Source organism: Toxorhynchites rutilus, chromosome 3, assembly GCF_029784135.1.
Source record: "Toxorhynchites rutilus septentrionalis strain SRP chromosome 3, ASM2978413v1, whole genome shotgun sequence".
Taxonomy (NCBI): Eukaryota; Metazoa; Arthropoda; class Insecta; order Diptera; family Culicidae; genus Toxorhynchites; species Toxorhynchites rutilus.
The window spans coordinates 260,482,747-260,498,261 of record NC_073746.1 but is presented as its reverse complement, the minus strand read 5'-3'; the positions used below and the strand labels follow the sequence as shown (position 1 = coordinate 260,498,261).

At 35.0% G+C, this 15,515-nt stretch overlaps 3 protein-coding genes across 9 annotated transcripts in view; 1 reads left to right on the top strand and 2 right to left on the bottom strand.

Annotated features, from left to right (window-relative positions):
• The window catches only part of LOC129773136 (uncharacterized), a 245,130-nt gene that overhangs the window by 122,088 nt on the left and 107,527 nt on the right, over positions 1 to 15,515 (bottom strand). For 5 of the 7 annotated variants that reach the window (XM_055776705.1, XM_055776706.1, XM_055776710.1 and 2 more), the window contains one exon: positions 9,773 to 9,813. The exons of the other annotated variants lie outside the window; for them this stretch is intronic. The gene's annotated coding sequence lies outside the window, so the exon portion shown is untranslated. The remainder of the gene's footprint in view (positions 1 to 9,772; positions 9,814 to 15,515) is intronic. 7 annotated transcript variants of the gene reach the window in all.
• The window catches only part of LOC129773126 (fructose-bisphosphate aldolase-like), a 609,238-nt gene that overhangs the window by 571,975 nt on the left and 21,748 nt on the right, over positions 1 to 15,515 (bottom strand). The gene's annotated exons all lie outside the window — the stretch shown is intronic.
• Positions 13,408 to 14,618, top strand: LOC129773132 (hatching enzyme 1.2-like). Its single transcript, XM_055776702.1, has 5 exons — positions 13,408 to 13,557; positions 13,620 to 13,808; positions 13,868 to 14,185; positions 14,249 to 14,391; positions 14,463 to 14,618. The coding sequence occupies exons 1-5, from the start codon at positions 13,413 to 13,415 to the stop codon at positions 14,562 to 14,564; spliced, it is 897 nt and encodes a 298-aa protein (XP_055632677.1). The 5' UTR covers positions 13,408 to 13,412; the 3' UTR covers positions 14,565 to 14,618.

Below are 15,515 nucleotides of genomic sequence, written 5' to 3'. Positions count from 1 at the left end.
TATTACCATTCCTTGGAAATTAAAATTAACGATTTAAATTTTGTTGAACATTTTTATAAAAATTTAATATATTTGTATAAAAATACTTTCCAAATTTACAGAAGTATGACTTCTAATGGTACATAAACAATTTCACGAAAATACAGATATTGATTTCCAAAGTTTATGAAATTTCAGTCCTTTGCGAAATTGTAGCTTCCAAAAGAGAAATTAAAACTGAATTTCACACAGGTCTGCGTGAAAACTTTACAAAGAACAATATCCTAAGACTAACCGTTCTCGAAAAATAACAAATCTTCAATTCCATGAAAAAGGATGTTCCGAAAAAATGCACTCTTATTTTGCTCAGGCCTCGCAGAATTTTTTTCTTTAGAAAAATTTTTTAACAAAAGACTACGTTTAACAGGAAGATGTAGAGTGTAGAAAAAAAACAAAAATTGAGCATTTCATTACATGCTCAATTTGGGTTTTTGGAAAATTTTAACTCATATCATAATAAGCACTTTTTTCTAGGTTGCATTAGGGTGACCATGAAAAAAATTGGTTTTTTTATCTAACTTTCATATTTCTAATTCTACATGAAAACTGCCTTCGGACTTTCAGAGATTATCAAGACAAATATTTTGCAATGCACAACATGTCAATATCTCAATACTACTCAAAGTAATTGATGTTTTTGCACGAAAACTAATGTTTTCAAATTTTGTTTACTGAAATACAAAAAAAAAACAAAAATATTTTTGAAACTTTCACCTTACGAAGAATCAAATATGCGCTTTAAAATGCTGCTCTTAAACATTTTAAATGTAAAATTAAGGGGGTTATGTCCAAGACATGACCGTATTGTTCACGTAGGACTACGATTTTTTTTCATTCAATCCGCTTGTTTATCAATTCGGACACTATTTTAGAATGTATTGAAATTTTATAGATAAATCTTTAGTAGAAAGCTTTGGTGACCCTGAGAAGGGCCGATGGTTTGCATGGTTTTGTAAAAGCAGTTAAAAATGGTTGATTATTGCCCTCGCGAGAATAATACACAAGCTGTCCATATGTCGCTATCGCAGCGGTCTTTTTCTGTGACAATATACTCGGTCACAGGCGATTCTATATAGTTCCCCCGCACAGTTATTCCACATTTCTTAACCACTTCAATATACCTTTGGCATCGCATAAAAACAAGAATGTGTGTATATGATATAAAGGTATGAAAGCACTCTCCAGTCATGTTTCCAGACGACATGAAAATCGACGCGGTGCCTTTACCGAACAAAATTGCACCACGGTATCCTCCGTTTTTCCTTTGTGACAAGCAGAACTCCTGCATTTGCATTTCGAGTAAGCGATTTATTAACGCCTGATTCACAGCGGTATATAAATATTGTACCTCGCTGATACATTAATTACTCGCTATTGACGGTACGACTGGGTAAGCACGCAAATCAGCAATTCCAAATGAAATCGTCCTAAAAATGCAAATTTTAAAAACTTGTATTTTTGATTCCAATGAAAGTGTGTTTTCCGTTTGGGTTGGAGGAAATATGAGTTTTTCACAGCAATTGAGAATTTTTTGACTCAAGCGTAACTTTTGAAAAGGGCGTATTAATTTTAGTAAGAGGAATCTTTGATAATTTATATCTCAAAAACTATGAGTCGTACCGAAATAGTGTCTTAGAAAGAGTCATAGATTATTGATGGCTAAATATGAAAAAAATATACACTGAGAAAAAAATTAGTGCTCTTTTTTTATTTACAAAATGAAAATTCAATTTGCAATATCCAAAATACATATTTTCTAATTTTTTTTTATTTTTTCATACAAAATAGAAGTCATGCAGAAAATTTAAAAAATGGGCCAAGATGGTAAACCTATTTTTGATGAACTTTGTGGAACATCGAATTTTTAGGAATTTTCGAAACTTCGAATTTTTGTATGTTAACAATCATTTTTAGCCACCAATTATGAATCCTGATGTGATTTAGAACAAAAAAGGTTATTATCAATCTCCTTCTAAATGTGGCCATTCTCGAAATATTTAAAAAAATGTTTCTAATTTATTGTCTTTTATAATAAATAATCCCTTTTAATATGTTTGTCGTGTTATAACGTCATGTTCATGAAATTTTATGAATTTGCTTATAATTTCCAACAACTTTTCCAAATACATCATCATGGTTCATTTTTTGACTCAAGCGTAACTTTTGAAAAGGGCGTATCGATTTGAGTAAGAGAAATCTTTGATAATTTATATCTCTAAAAATATGAGTCGTACCGAAATAGTGTGTTAGAAAGAGTTTTAGAGTATTGTTGGCTTAATTTGAAAAAATATACACTGAGAAGAAAAATTAGTACTCTTTTTTTTATTTACAAATTAAAATTTTAATTTGCGATATCAAAAAATATGTATTTTTTATATATTTTTTAATTTTTTCATATAAAATAAAAGTCATGTAGAAAATTTAAAAAATGAGCCCAAGATGGTAAAACTGTTTTTGACGAACTTTGTGGAACATCGAATTTTTAGGAATTTTCGAAACTTCGAGTTTTTGTCTATTAGCAGTCATTTTTAATCACAAATGAATCCTGATGTTATTTAAAACAAAAAAGGTTATTATCAATCTCCTTCTAAATGTAGCCATTCTCGAGATATTTAAAAAAATATTTGTAATTTATTGTCTTTTTAATAGTAAATAGGCCTTTTAAATATGTTTGTCGTGTTATACGATCATGTTCATGAGATTTTATGAATTCGCATATAATTTCCACGTATAACACGACAAACATATTAAAAGAGACTATTCCTTCAAAGTTGTGAAGTGGTTCTGAAAAGAACCGGTTTGGTATTATGTGGACTTGAGATGAGTGATTGCCGGATGGTTTGATTGGTGAGCCATTTTCGGATCTGAAAAGAAACAATTGGTATAAATAAAGTCATAACAAGATCTATGTAAAATATATATGTGTGTGTGTGTGTGTGTGTGTGTGTGTGCGTGGCGGCTGCTCCGATGCATCAAACGGAACCAATTTTCGATAGTGGTACTCTCTTGGTTGCCATTTCTTCTCCTCCTGGTGGATCGGCTCTTCTGCGCTCCCTCACAGTTCGAAACATGCTGAATGCGTTTCAGATCAGGTCAAGTAATGAATCACTCGATCCTTCGCCGTCCAGCTCGTCCAGCAACGATGTTGTCCAGCCAGTGTCCTCACGAGAAATGAATGCGTTTCACTGACTGACTGATGATAAATTAGAGAGGCTTTAAACTTTTCAGTTCATTCGCCTCTAAAATCAAACTGCGTTTCACCACCAGAATATCGCTTAAGTATGCTTTTTGTCCGTGATTGAATCGAGTTTTCCATTCAACTGACACCACAATCCATACGAAATCGTCTTCATAAGAAAGGTTTTAAGGGCAGAGTAGCACTAAAGAAGTCATGGTTGACTGCAAAAACAATATTAAAAAAAACAGATTGAAGTGGGTCCAGGACCACATTTCATTGAACAGTGATGACTGGAAAAAGGTTATTTGGTCAGACGAGACGAAAGAAGTGCTATCATATTGTGCACTACCAGCATCTGCACAAAAGCTAAAATTGGGGCGCAGATACACAAACAAGACAAAGATCCTAAGCACACCTCAAAGCTGGTTTAGCACTGATTCAAAGAAAAGCGCATCAAAAAAATGGAGTTGCCAGCACAGTTCCCCGACCTTAACCCGATCGAGCATCTCTGGTCAGTTTTGAAAGTAAGGTAAAATCCAAAAAAACATCTGGCAATGGCCGCAGGTGATCTCAACTGAATAGGACAAAATCACACCGGAAACAACTGCTAAGCTTGTTAAGTCTATGTCACGACGATGCCGAGCATTTATTGAAGCCATAGGTGGTCACACGGAGTACTAAAACTATGTGAGCCAGAGGGTGTATATACTTTTTTTGCATTATTTTTAAACTTTTTTTTATACATTATGTCTCAAATGCAACAGAATTTGTTTTTTTTTATGTTGGACTCGCATGAATTGACTTTGCTTTTACATAAACAATGATAAACTGAACAACAATGAACCGTGTTTTAATTTTCTTCGGCGGATTTTTTGGAAGAAATCTAATTTTTCATTGGTGACAAGTCCTTAATGAAAGACCCTATTATGTAAATCGAATCGAGCGTTCGAATTGATTTTTGAGCGTTGAGAATTACATGCTAAGAAACGTTTCTGAAATGTTTCCCAAAGAAGAATATAAGAGAAACAAAACTGGGATGCAACAAGCAAACCAAACAGCTCGAAAAATTATGACAGCTGCATCGATAACTTTCAATTGTTCGGCATCTATAATACCGAAATAGAATTAAGGAGCGAAATTCTTTTCGACTCGAATTACATAATACACGACCAGCTCGGCGACCTATTTGACGAAACAGCCAAATTTTAGACCATATTTAGAAAATTTGGCTGCTTTGAAATACGTAAAATACGTGTCTGAATTTTTTCGAATAAACAGAACAGTTGTAAGCAAAATCAGAGCAACTGTTGATATTTTATAAGATAAAAAGGAATCTTGAATATAATGATTTCGGAACTTATTTCTATTTCTATTTCTATTATTTGTTATGAAATAACAAACAAATCATCCTCAGATACCAAAACTGTAAGTCATACCTATTCCGTTGCATGTCTGATTCGTGTGAATCGACAATATTAATATCTATAGTTTCTCTTCAGCTTATTTTCTCCGACTTAGGAAAGCTTTAACTTGATGCAAATAATTCAAAACAAGATGCAAATGCCAATATTTCATTTAACTAGAATTAAGAAGCAGTAATCTCTAAACCAAAACCAGTGATGATCCACACAGAAACAGATGGGGAACATTGAGCGTGGAGGTTCACCCAAGTATTCTCATTAAATTATCACATTCTATTTTGTGTCCTCTACGAACAATTCGGGATGCAAACTTGCGTCCAATATTTGCATTTCTATGTACAAACAATCGTCTTGTTTTTCGACTCGAATGAAATATATATGATTCCTCCGTCGTACTAAATTTGCATTCCATTTGGCTCACACGCACATCTGTATTCATAAGCAGTGCGTAGGGAAAGTCAATTTTCTTTCGAATCGCCCCGCCGGAATTAGCTGGCTCGTTCCGCAATAAACGACTTTGGCAGAGCTTCAGTAGTGCTCTTCCGTTCGAACTCTCCAAAATAGCTATCTTATTATCAATAACGAGCTCGTATTTCGTTATTTTTTATCGTCTTTTGTACGCTCGAGGTGGAATTTTACATACGAACTGGTTCGGGCCGACGAAATCACGTTTTCCAATTATTAGTTTGAATATTATATAGCAAACTCACAGAAGTTTCTATTCTTGTTTTGGTACCCGAAACATAAAGATCGGAAAGCAACTCGATTCCTGGTTCAGAAGATGCTCTGCACAAAATTTCGGCTTCTTAGAAGGTGAAGATTTGCAGCTACTCTCAAAAGCCCGGAAATGTGTTCAATTATTTTGCACCCGCAATTTCGCGCTACGAGCCAATTGTGCACACCTAAGCGGGAAATTGTTTGGTGCTGGTTGCTATGGCTACAAAATAAACCGATAACGAGGGGTTGCTCATATAATTCAGTGGGTCATGGCTTCGTTTATGTATACTTTGCGCCTAGTCCTGACGACAGAAGGACGATTGAAGCGTGTCACAGACAAACTTTGTGTTCCATACCCTGGTGTGATTTAAAAATTATTCGATAGACCAGACGGACTGAAAATTTATATTTCGATTAGCTTGTAATACACATTCACCTTTTGGCACGTTATTAATATTTGACAAATTGATTTTATATTGTCTTGAACACGTGTAACAACACTTTTTTCCCCTATCACAAGAAATCGCTGATTGCAAAATAACTGCACCCCATCGCGTTCCTACATAAATCAATACCGGTATAAATAATAATCACCGAGAGGCGAATGAACTGCAAAGTTTAAAGCCTCTTAAAAACAAAGAAAGAAAGATAATAATCACCATAAATCTTTCTCTTCGACTTTGTTTTTCCCATCGCTGGCAAAACACAGGGACACCAGAAATCGTTGCAATCGAGTAGGGGAGGCTCCATTTTTCCCATCGATGCGAATCCTGACGACAACGACACCGAGAAAGACATCACGGTTAAACTATGGAAACGGATTTGTGGTTGCGGAGAAGCTCATGAATTTCAATTCGAATTCATATTTCATTATAAAATACGCGCATTATTGTCGATGTGATGGAAGTTGAAAGTCTTCTTCTGTTGTTTTTTTCGACAGCATTTTTGCTCTACAGATTTAATAATGCTGATTTCATATGAAGAACGGTTGATACAGGTGTTAAACAACATAGTTACCACGATTGGTTCTCAATATCAAGGAGGTTCACTACTAATCATTAACACGCTGGTTTTTCAAAATATTTATAACTGTGGACTTGTACTAGTTGTAGCTATAACCGCTACTCATCTTTCTTGCAATATGTTTTTCTATTGAGAGTCAAAAGTAAAATAGTTTCCTAATTAAAGTCCACTTAGAATTCAGAATCAAAGAATCAGCTCGGTCTCGGGATTGTTTTGAAATCAAAAACATTGAGAAATTCTGTGCTTCTAGATTGATCTTTAAGAGCGTGGTTAGTTAGTTAATAGCAGGCAAGCATGATCTCAGTCTACGATTCGACTATTTCATTTCATTCTTCCCGTCAAATACGCTTCATTGCATATTGAAGTGACTCTTTCCAAAATGAATTCGTTTCTCTCTCTCATGTATCACGTATGCATGTATCGATGTTTGAGTTCAACGTGGTTCGACATATACTACAGGTGAGCTAGATTTTTTGTATCGTACACGCTTACTCTCACATACAAAATAGTGTGCACACGTGAACACAACGTTCATAAACACTGACAAATTTGTGAATTTTGTTGATATAAACCCGTTTTTCTGTTTTTTTAACAACTTTGTTTTGAATTCCTCCCAAACTGCACGTTATCTTGCACACTATTTACTAATACTAACGCGAGATTGTGTACGCGGGTAAAAGGATTCATGTGAGGGGGATTAGAAGTGTGAATTGAAGTCTGGTTGAATGAACTGGCAGATTTGCATTCATTCGTCACGTCAATTAAATTAACCATTGACTAGAATAGTTCATCAGTCATCCTCGCTCTGAACGCTCGTCAATTCATTTTCTAGCCAATTCAAATTATATTGACGGCAAATGCTGAAGTAGTCCTAGTTGAACCAAAGCTACTGAGGGGAGAGTCGATTTTTATTTTTCATCTTCGAAAATTTCGAGTCCTGCTGTGACAGTTTCAACAAATCGATGAACATCTTCGGTTTACCAGAGTCAGCCGATATTAACCATAAAACTCATTCATAACGAAACATATACATTCGTTATTATTCTCTAATAGACTGGGAAGTGTATCAAATGTATGGTTGTTAGTATTAGTTGCGTGCACACAGAGACAGAGCTGTTGTGAGAAGGCTGCTCGTTTCCACAGACGCTACTTCCACTCGCAACACTTCCATTTGGATCATTCACTCCAGTTTTGCTTCTACTCGCACCACTACCACCAAAACCATTTTCATTTGTACTTCGCATAACGTATATTGAAAAAGTATAATGAAAAGATCATTGATGACAGCATTCACGTACTGATCATATACAGTGTTGGACAAAATAGATCTGCTACAGAATTCTCGTTGATATAGAAAGTTTCTTTCTTCTTATAAAAGTAGTTTTGTATGAGATGAATGTAGCATTTTAGTATATTTCAGAATAAAGAGTAATGAATAGTACGATATATTTTCTCTTAAACAAAATAATCATACACAAGTTTTTAAAAGGACCTAAAAATTCTACCTATAGTCCTACGGCCGATCACGATGATATCAATATACTGATGATACCTCCAGCGTTATTATCTGCAATAGCCTATTTTAATTTACAAAATCGAAATTCACAGTCAGATTATAAGACTACAAGAATTTATCTTGTCGCACTGTAAAAATTTGGTCCGTCGAGAAACAATCCTCTCGGAAACCAGCTTGTATGCTGGTTTCTTTGCTTTGTATGCTGAATGGGGCAAAATAATGCCTCGAAAAATTGCAACAACAGACCTTCTGAACAGTTCTCCGGAATTTGTTAATCCTGACGCTGTCCTGATCTGCGCTGATGAGCAATTGTACCAGTGCTTCTCAAGAGCACGAACTTGCATTTGAACATGCGACTTCTGGACAAGTTTTTCACACTCGACGTCGAATGCCTTCCTGTATAGCAATTCGTTGAACGTATAAAAATACAACAATGTCGATAATGTCCAAAAAAAAATGTATCAATCTGGGAGCAGGGATCTTCATTGGAATGTATATAAATGTGATTGCGTATGTTCAAACGTGGAAAGTAAATCGCAGTAAAGTTCATCAACCTCAGGTCCTTTTAATTGATATATGATTGAAAAATGACTGAGCGGAAACCTATGCGTTTGCCTTTCCAATTTTCATCATTGCAACATTGCAAAACAGACATCATCGTAAGGTGTCTCAAATCTTCCTAAGTTTTTCTCTAATCTTCCTTTTTCATTGCGTTATGCACATGTTGAACGTTGTGTTACTCCAGACCAGTGTTTAGTGAACTCAGTAGTACTTCGAGTTTTGATACAATTTATTGTTTTGAAAAATATCATTAATCGGAAATACTCATTCATCATCTGTGTTCACATTGGCAGTGAGAGAAATAGCATAAGCTTTAATGGGAAGTCCTCAAAAAATTGAGAAGGGAAACATTCATGACACATATATTGTTTTCGCTAAGTGACCTCCTTCTGTGCGGATTGTTTGTTCCTTAATCGGGCTCAGAACATGCATAAAGCATACCCAGTGCAGTTTGTGCATTGACTTTAAAAATTGTTTTGACGTAGGGCTATGTCTAACAGGAAAATATGGGTGTTAAATGAAAAAATAGAACACTGAACCTATAAGAAAAAAATTAAAGCTTCCTAATGCTTACAACTAGATAATTTTTGGATAGAGCGCAAAGATGTTTGCATGAATTGATTGCAAATATTTTCACGCATCTATCACAATAAACTTTTTTTAGATAAACAATTCAGTTATTTTCAAACGTCAAGCATTATCTAAACTAGTTGAATCCTATGTTCTGATTCGTACTCCTCAAATTGTACCTACCAAAAGCAGCGAAATACATTTAAAAAAATTTATGCCACTGCGAAAACAATTGTAGTTGCTCAGTGCATATCATTCTATACGAGAGAAATAAGAAATAAAGCCACCATATAAATATTGGCCTCACTCCTAGCCAATCTCAGTCTCACACCAGCTAGCGAGTACAACATTGATCCTTCCTAATGCTTATAACTCATAAAAACGGGTTTTTAGATACATTTTTTTATACAATGGAAGAACAATTTCTCCAGCAACATCGTCAGTGGCAGCAAACGATTTACAATTTTCCTGTCACAATCAGAACGAAAATACATCGCAACTTGTTTTATTCAATCGTTTAGCAAGCAGGAAGAGGTGATTTTTCAGTTCTTTTCAGAACTATTTTTCCAATAGAGTTTCCACTATGGATTTGAAAGTACAAGCGTACAGAGACACATTTCCACCGGTGAATTGTATCTCATTTTTAAAAAAACGTCCACAGTAACCCCCGCACGATAGTCACTATTACACACAGCTGAACGCTGTTTAATTATGTAGAAAATGAAAATGGTTCTGATAATCACATACCTGAAGTCCTGGAATCAATCTTGCCTCCAGTAATAACGATTCTGTAAATATGAATAAAAATCACGCATCAGTTAGTTTTAACCCTTTCACCTACAACATCGGGGTCCTGATCACGAACGCCACTTCACGGTGAACAAAAAAAAATGTATGCAATGTTATATGCACTACATTTCGTTTTCACCGTGAAGTGGCGTTAGTGATCAGGCCTCGAATCTCACTCGTGGTACACATGTATATCATTGGGTGCTGGGACACTCAGCAGAGAGAGTTGAAATTATTCGAATCGTAAACCATCGGAGCGTTTGCGTCTGGTTCGCTCTTTTGGAAATTAAATCGTTGGCTAAGGGATTAACTAAACAAATATATCTCGACAAACGATAGAAAGACGACTCAAATATATTGCTCTTTACGCTTCAATCCAGATAGATATTGAAACAGCTTCGAGTTGCGCTTTTGCCTTCACTTGAACGTGGCAATCGCACTTCAATGCTGTTCATTCAATCGAGCTCAAGTTGAAGTTCTTTATCTTAGGATTGCCTTCCAATCAAACAAATTCCCGTCATCTTTCCCCTCGACCCAAAGACTCCATCCCAATCGGATAGTAGACAGAATAAAATCACGGGTTGAATTTTTATTGCATCCATTCCTAGCTTTCGCCTTTAGTTTGATTACGGGGATGGAAAAAAGGTACATTGCTTAATCGAATTCAGAATTTTTCCAGGGTTTAGATTCCGTTTTATCACTTCATCATGTTCATAGATTATGATAGAGTGGTTTAATGTATTTCTATCTTCTAGTTTATTCTATCCTCAGCAAGCTGAAACTGGAATTTCGCTTTTTAATTCGAGGAAAAATTAACCCGAATAGAATATATTTTTACTCGTTGCACCGAACCCCAAATGGATGATGGATACAATTTCTAAGAAAGGATAAAAAAAAAGCGCACAGTTCCATGGTTATATATGAAGGCATGAGTGAGCAACAATTTGAGATGTTGAACCTTCGTGGATTAAACGATATAAGTTTCCAAATCAACTTAAGCAATGTAGCGATGCTGTCAACAACATCAAGGGAACTTAATCTCGTAGTTATGATAAAGTTACAATACAGAAAATGCATTTTCGACTACCAACCAACTATGCGTACAAGACGGAGGATATACTCTGGCCTTCTTTGAACCATCATACATTGTGCCCGGGTACAAAGCAAAGGGTTCCCTACACCCTCGCCACCCCACCGTAGTTGATAAGCTTTCGTTTCTTGAGACTGGCATTGATTTTCGTTTCCTGCCGTTTGTTGTGACCGGTTTCCATGAGAGATGCTCTAAAATATATATATATATATATTTTTTAAATTTCACTATACGGCCGCCATTCGGTGAAAAACATGTTTTCGACTCGCCCGATGTTCATACGATAGAGGCATCTTTACTGATTCAGAATCTGTTCGATTTTTTGTTTGTTTCAGATAACCAGAAGGGCTGAATCGTGTACCGCATGGCTCAACTTTTTTTTAAACCCCTTCACTTCATCAGCTTGTAACTATTTCAATTATGAGTATTTTTCTTTCTTTCAATTGTTGTTTTATTGTTGAAAGATAAACAAACAAATAATGATATAATGGATTGTGAAAATATTCTTTGTTTTAGTAGTATTATACATTTCGCACACTTACAATTTACGCCTATTGTAACGTAAATTATGAATGTATGTTTCAACAGTAACATTATTGGAATAAATTAAAGTTTTAACTGCGGTGTTATTTGTCCACACTGGCGTACACTGTCAGCCCTTTTGGCTTCATAAAAACATACAACATAAAAAACAATAGATTCTCAGTTAGTGAAGATGCCGCTATAGTATAAACCTCGTACAAGACAAAAGAATGTTAAAAAAGCGGCCATTTAAAGAAAAAAAACAAATTTTTGGCACGTTTTTTTCTGACAATTTTTTTTAGAACAACAAAATATAAATAAAATATATATTTAGTTGGTCCATGCGATAGAAAAATATAAAGAGATATATTTGAAATGTATCGGTTCAGTAGAATATGATATATCAATAAATAATCAGAAGGAAATCCAAACTTGAGTAATATGAAAAAAAAATAAATTTCGATTTTTCTCAAGCTTCTACACACCTACTTACCAAGCTGTTGGAACTTTATTTGAATAATAGATGTTATTAGAATTACTGTCCTCACTGAACCAAACACTTTTTCCATCAGATAGACTATATACATCATATTCCACACAAATTACCTGATGAACAAACAGCTACTAGAATAGAAATAACCGATATTGTTCATTCTCGATTCAATTCTAGGATATTCACTATATTCTAAATGTTAATTTAAGTTATTCAAGTTGGTGATTTATCGCGCTCAGTGAAATAAACTCGTACTATTTGATTCATCGAATACCACGAAAACTATTTTAAGTAAAATTTAATAAGTATTTCTATACCGTTCTAAATCATATTTCGGACAACATCTTATTTCGGACATTTTGTTCTAATATCTTGAAATGCTTGATGCACAGATGACATAACTACAAAATTTACATCACAATTGCTTCTTTAGAGTAATCCCTTGGTCTCACTATCATTTCATATGAGAACTACATTTGAATTTTAACATAATCAGCAAAAATTTGACAACACTACTCATTATGTTGTTTGTGTTTGACGTTCGCTTAGCGTGAGAACGTAGAATTTACCCGGTCATAAATATTCAAATTTCTCCCGTGTTTCATCAGTTTTCATCATCGTTAAAAGTTTACTTTGATTGCTTGGTAAGTGCTTCGCAGTTGATTATAAAATATATTCTAGTGTAATGTAATTTTGGCCCAAAAAATTACAAAATAAAGTGCCTGAAATTTGAATTCAATTTGTCCGAAATTTGATTTAGTGTCCGAAGTTTGATTTTTATTCGTTTCATTTGAAAAGCATTTTATTCCATGATTTTTTTATGTTTTCAATCAAATTAAGCTTAAATGCATATTGATCTAATTTATTGAAAATATCAACCAAATAAAACCCGTGCATAAAGTTTAGATCTGTTTTCATAGGCATATGATCCTAATCGTCCGAAATATGATTCAGAACGGTACATTAGTTGTAGTTACAGTTCACGGTTCCAAAAATATCTATTCATTACCATTTCGACATTCCACCCCAAAATAAATTCATATTGGCAAAATCGGCCACATCAAAATCTGTCCTCTTTTATTTTCCGGATGAGCTTCAATATATTAAAAAATATATCCACACTCAAATTCATAGCGATTTTTGGCTTGACATCACGAGAAAAAATATTCAAGACATAATCAAATGTAATTTCTCCTCAAATGACTATCGAAAAAGGCAAAAATTAGGAAAACGCAATGAACCGTCGAGTCAACATTTGTTCAAATAAATAGTGAATCAATTGCGGGTATGACTAAGCAATAACATCTTGTTATTGACGTCATTAACTGGTATTCATTCGAGGCGACATTGACATCATGAGCAGATGTCATTTGTTTTCGTTTGAAAATCGAAAACAAGTATTCTGATCCAAATTCAATGAATTAAATCGATTATTTCGATTGCATTATAAATTGTTCCCCTAAATTATCGGTGAGTACAGTTGTCTTACAGCGATGAACGGAATAGCTTACTTGGTCGCGATCTGTGTACTACTATGTGTAGTATGTGACGGTCGGAGGTCAGATTTTAGACTCAAAATTCCTCGCGGTCATAAACGTGGTGAAAAACACTTTGCTATTCGACCCTTTAAGGAAGTTGGTTAGTGAAGAAAAATTGCGATACATGGTGGTATAACTGATAGATTATAAAACTATTTCCAGGAGAACGTCTGCGCAAACACAACCCCAAGAAGGACAAATCATATCCCTTCGAGCAGGGTTATGGCTTCTATCATCAGTTTGATATTATGCTTCGACCGGATGTGGAACAGAATGCGATTTTACCTGGTTACCAAAACTCCAATAGATGGACCAACGCGATTATCCCATATAAATATATTGGAAACTTCAGTACGGTTTGACATGAGATATTATATTTTCAAGTTAGTAAATTTCACCATTATTTTCAGCTGCTGCACATAAGACCATTATAGAAACTGCCATGAAGTATCTTATGCGGGATACATGTGTTAAATTTGTGGAGCACACTAATGAACCTTTTTATACATCAATCGATAGTGCTCCTAGTGGATGTTGGTCCTACGTAGGAATGATTTGGAATAATGACTATAACAAGGTTAACCTAGAGATTCCCGGCTGCATTGACACTGGAACTGCGTCACATGAACTTATGCATGCTATGGGTTTCCATCACGAGCATGTTCGACCAGATCGTGACGACTGGATATCCATCAACCGTAGTGCCTTGCATTCGTTTTACAATACCGGTAAGAATCATATTAAAAAAAAAGGTTGTTTGAAGTTTAATATGTTATATTCGTTCCCTCAAGATTCATTTTATGATTCCGCATATCTGAAAAGACCATGGAATATAACTGAGCTGTATGGTCAAGATTACAACTATACCAGTGTGATGCATTATTCGGCTTGGGCTGCAGCCGCTAGCAGTGCTTACCCGGTCCTTATTCCGAAGGTAGGTTTTGAGTTCATTTTCTAAACATGAAAAATCTAATATTTGTCTTTTTTAATCTGCTTCGCTCATAGAAACCATGGACTGGTAGACTTGGCAACAACACAGGCCCATCGGCTATCGATACTAAAGTTATAAACTATATGTATTGCAACTCGACTATGAAGTACTACTGAACAGGAAAAATGTCATAATGTTATATCAATAAAAGAATAGCAAACCACACATTATTCCAAATGTTTCTATGAAAAACAGAAAGAAAAGATGCGAACACTATTTGAAGTATCATCTAAATCATTGATGATCCATCGGAAACGTTTGTACACTATTGGATCGAAGATAGGGTTCGCTAATGCTTTCCCCACAACTGTTGGTGCAAGATGGTGATTTTTTTTTCATGACTTTACGGGTTTCATTTCATTATGGTTTTCATATAATTGATTACAACAAACAACTTTTACATAACCGTCATCGATAATTGCCTTAGTGGAAATTTCAGCCTAAGACAACTTGCAGATCGAGGAGGATATTTGGCTCCATCTAAAGTCGTCCTATAGATATTTCCACTCTATGTTACGTGATCACCTATACCAATGCACGTAAATATTACCCTACATTATAAAACGCAACGAATCTTATAGATATACAGGGACAGTATTTGCTGAGAGCAAAACGGAGAGCGTAAAACAGTATATTAACGTTAACGTCTTTGATGTATGCGTAAATTAAAATGTTTCCCCTATTTTTGGATGCTCTGTCATACATGTTATACATAAACTCGCCTCTCGCTTGGGGAAATTTTGTACTAGTGTGTGAACCGCTTCCCCGGATAGCTCTTCTAATGACATGTTTAAGCTCATTTAATGTCACTTTTTGGGATGCCTAAAAAAGTGCTTATTATTTATTTTGGGTGTATGTGGAACCACCAATGGCTCCCTGAATCCTCCAAATACCAAATTTGGTTCTATAGGCTTGATTAGTTCTCCTCGAGTTAAGCATAAATGTATGTTTCATTTGTATGGCAGCCACCACCCTCAAGAGAGGGAGAGGGAGGGTGGCAGCATATTATATTGTTTGAAAGTTTGAAAATGATCGGTCCACTAGATAATTTTCTACAACGTTCTTTT

Coding starts and splice junctions, on each gene's coding strand:
- LOC129773132 (XM_055776702.1), top strand. CDS start 13,413: ATGAACGGAATAGCTTACTTGGTCGCGATCTGTGTACTACTATGTGTA. Junction 14,186..14,248: donor GCATTCGTTTTACAATACCG/GTAAGAATCATA, acceptor CGTTCCCTCAAG/ATTCATTTTATGATTCCGCA. Junction 14,392..14,462: donor ACCCGGTCCTTATTCCGAAG/GTAGGTTTTGAG, acceptor CTTCGCTCATAG/AAACCATGGACTGGTAGACT.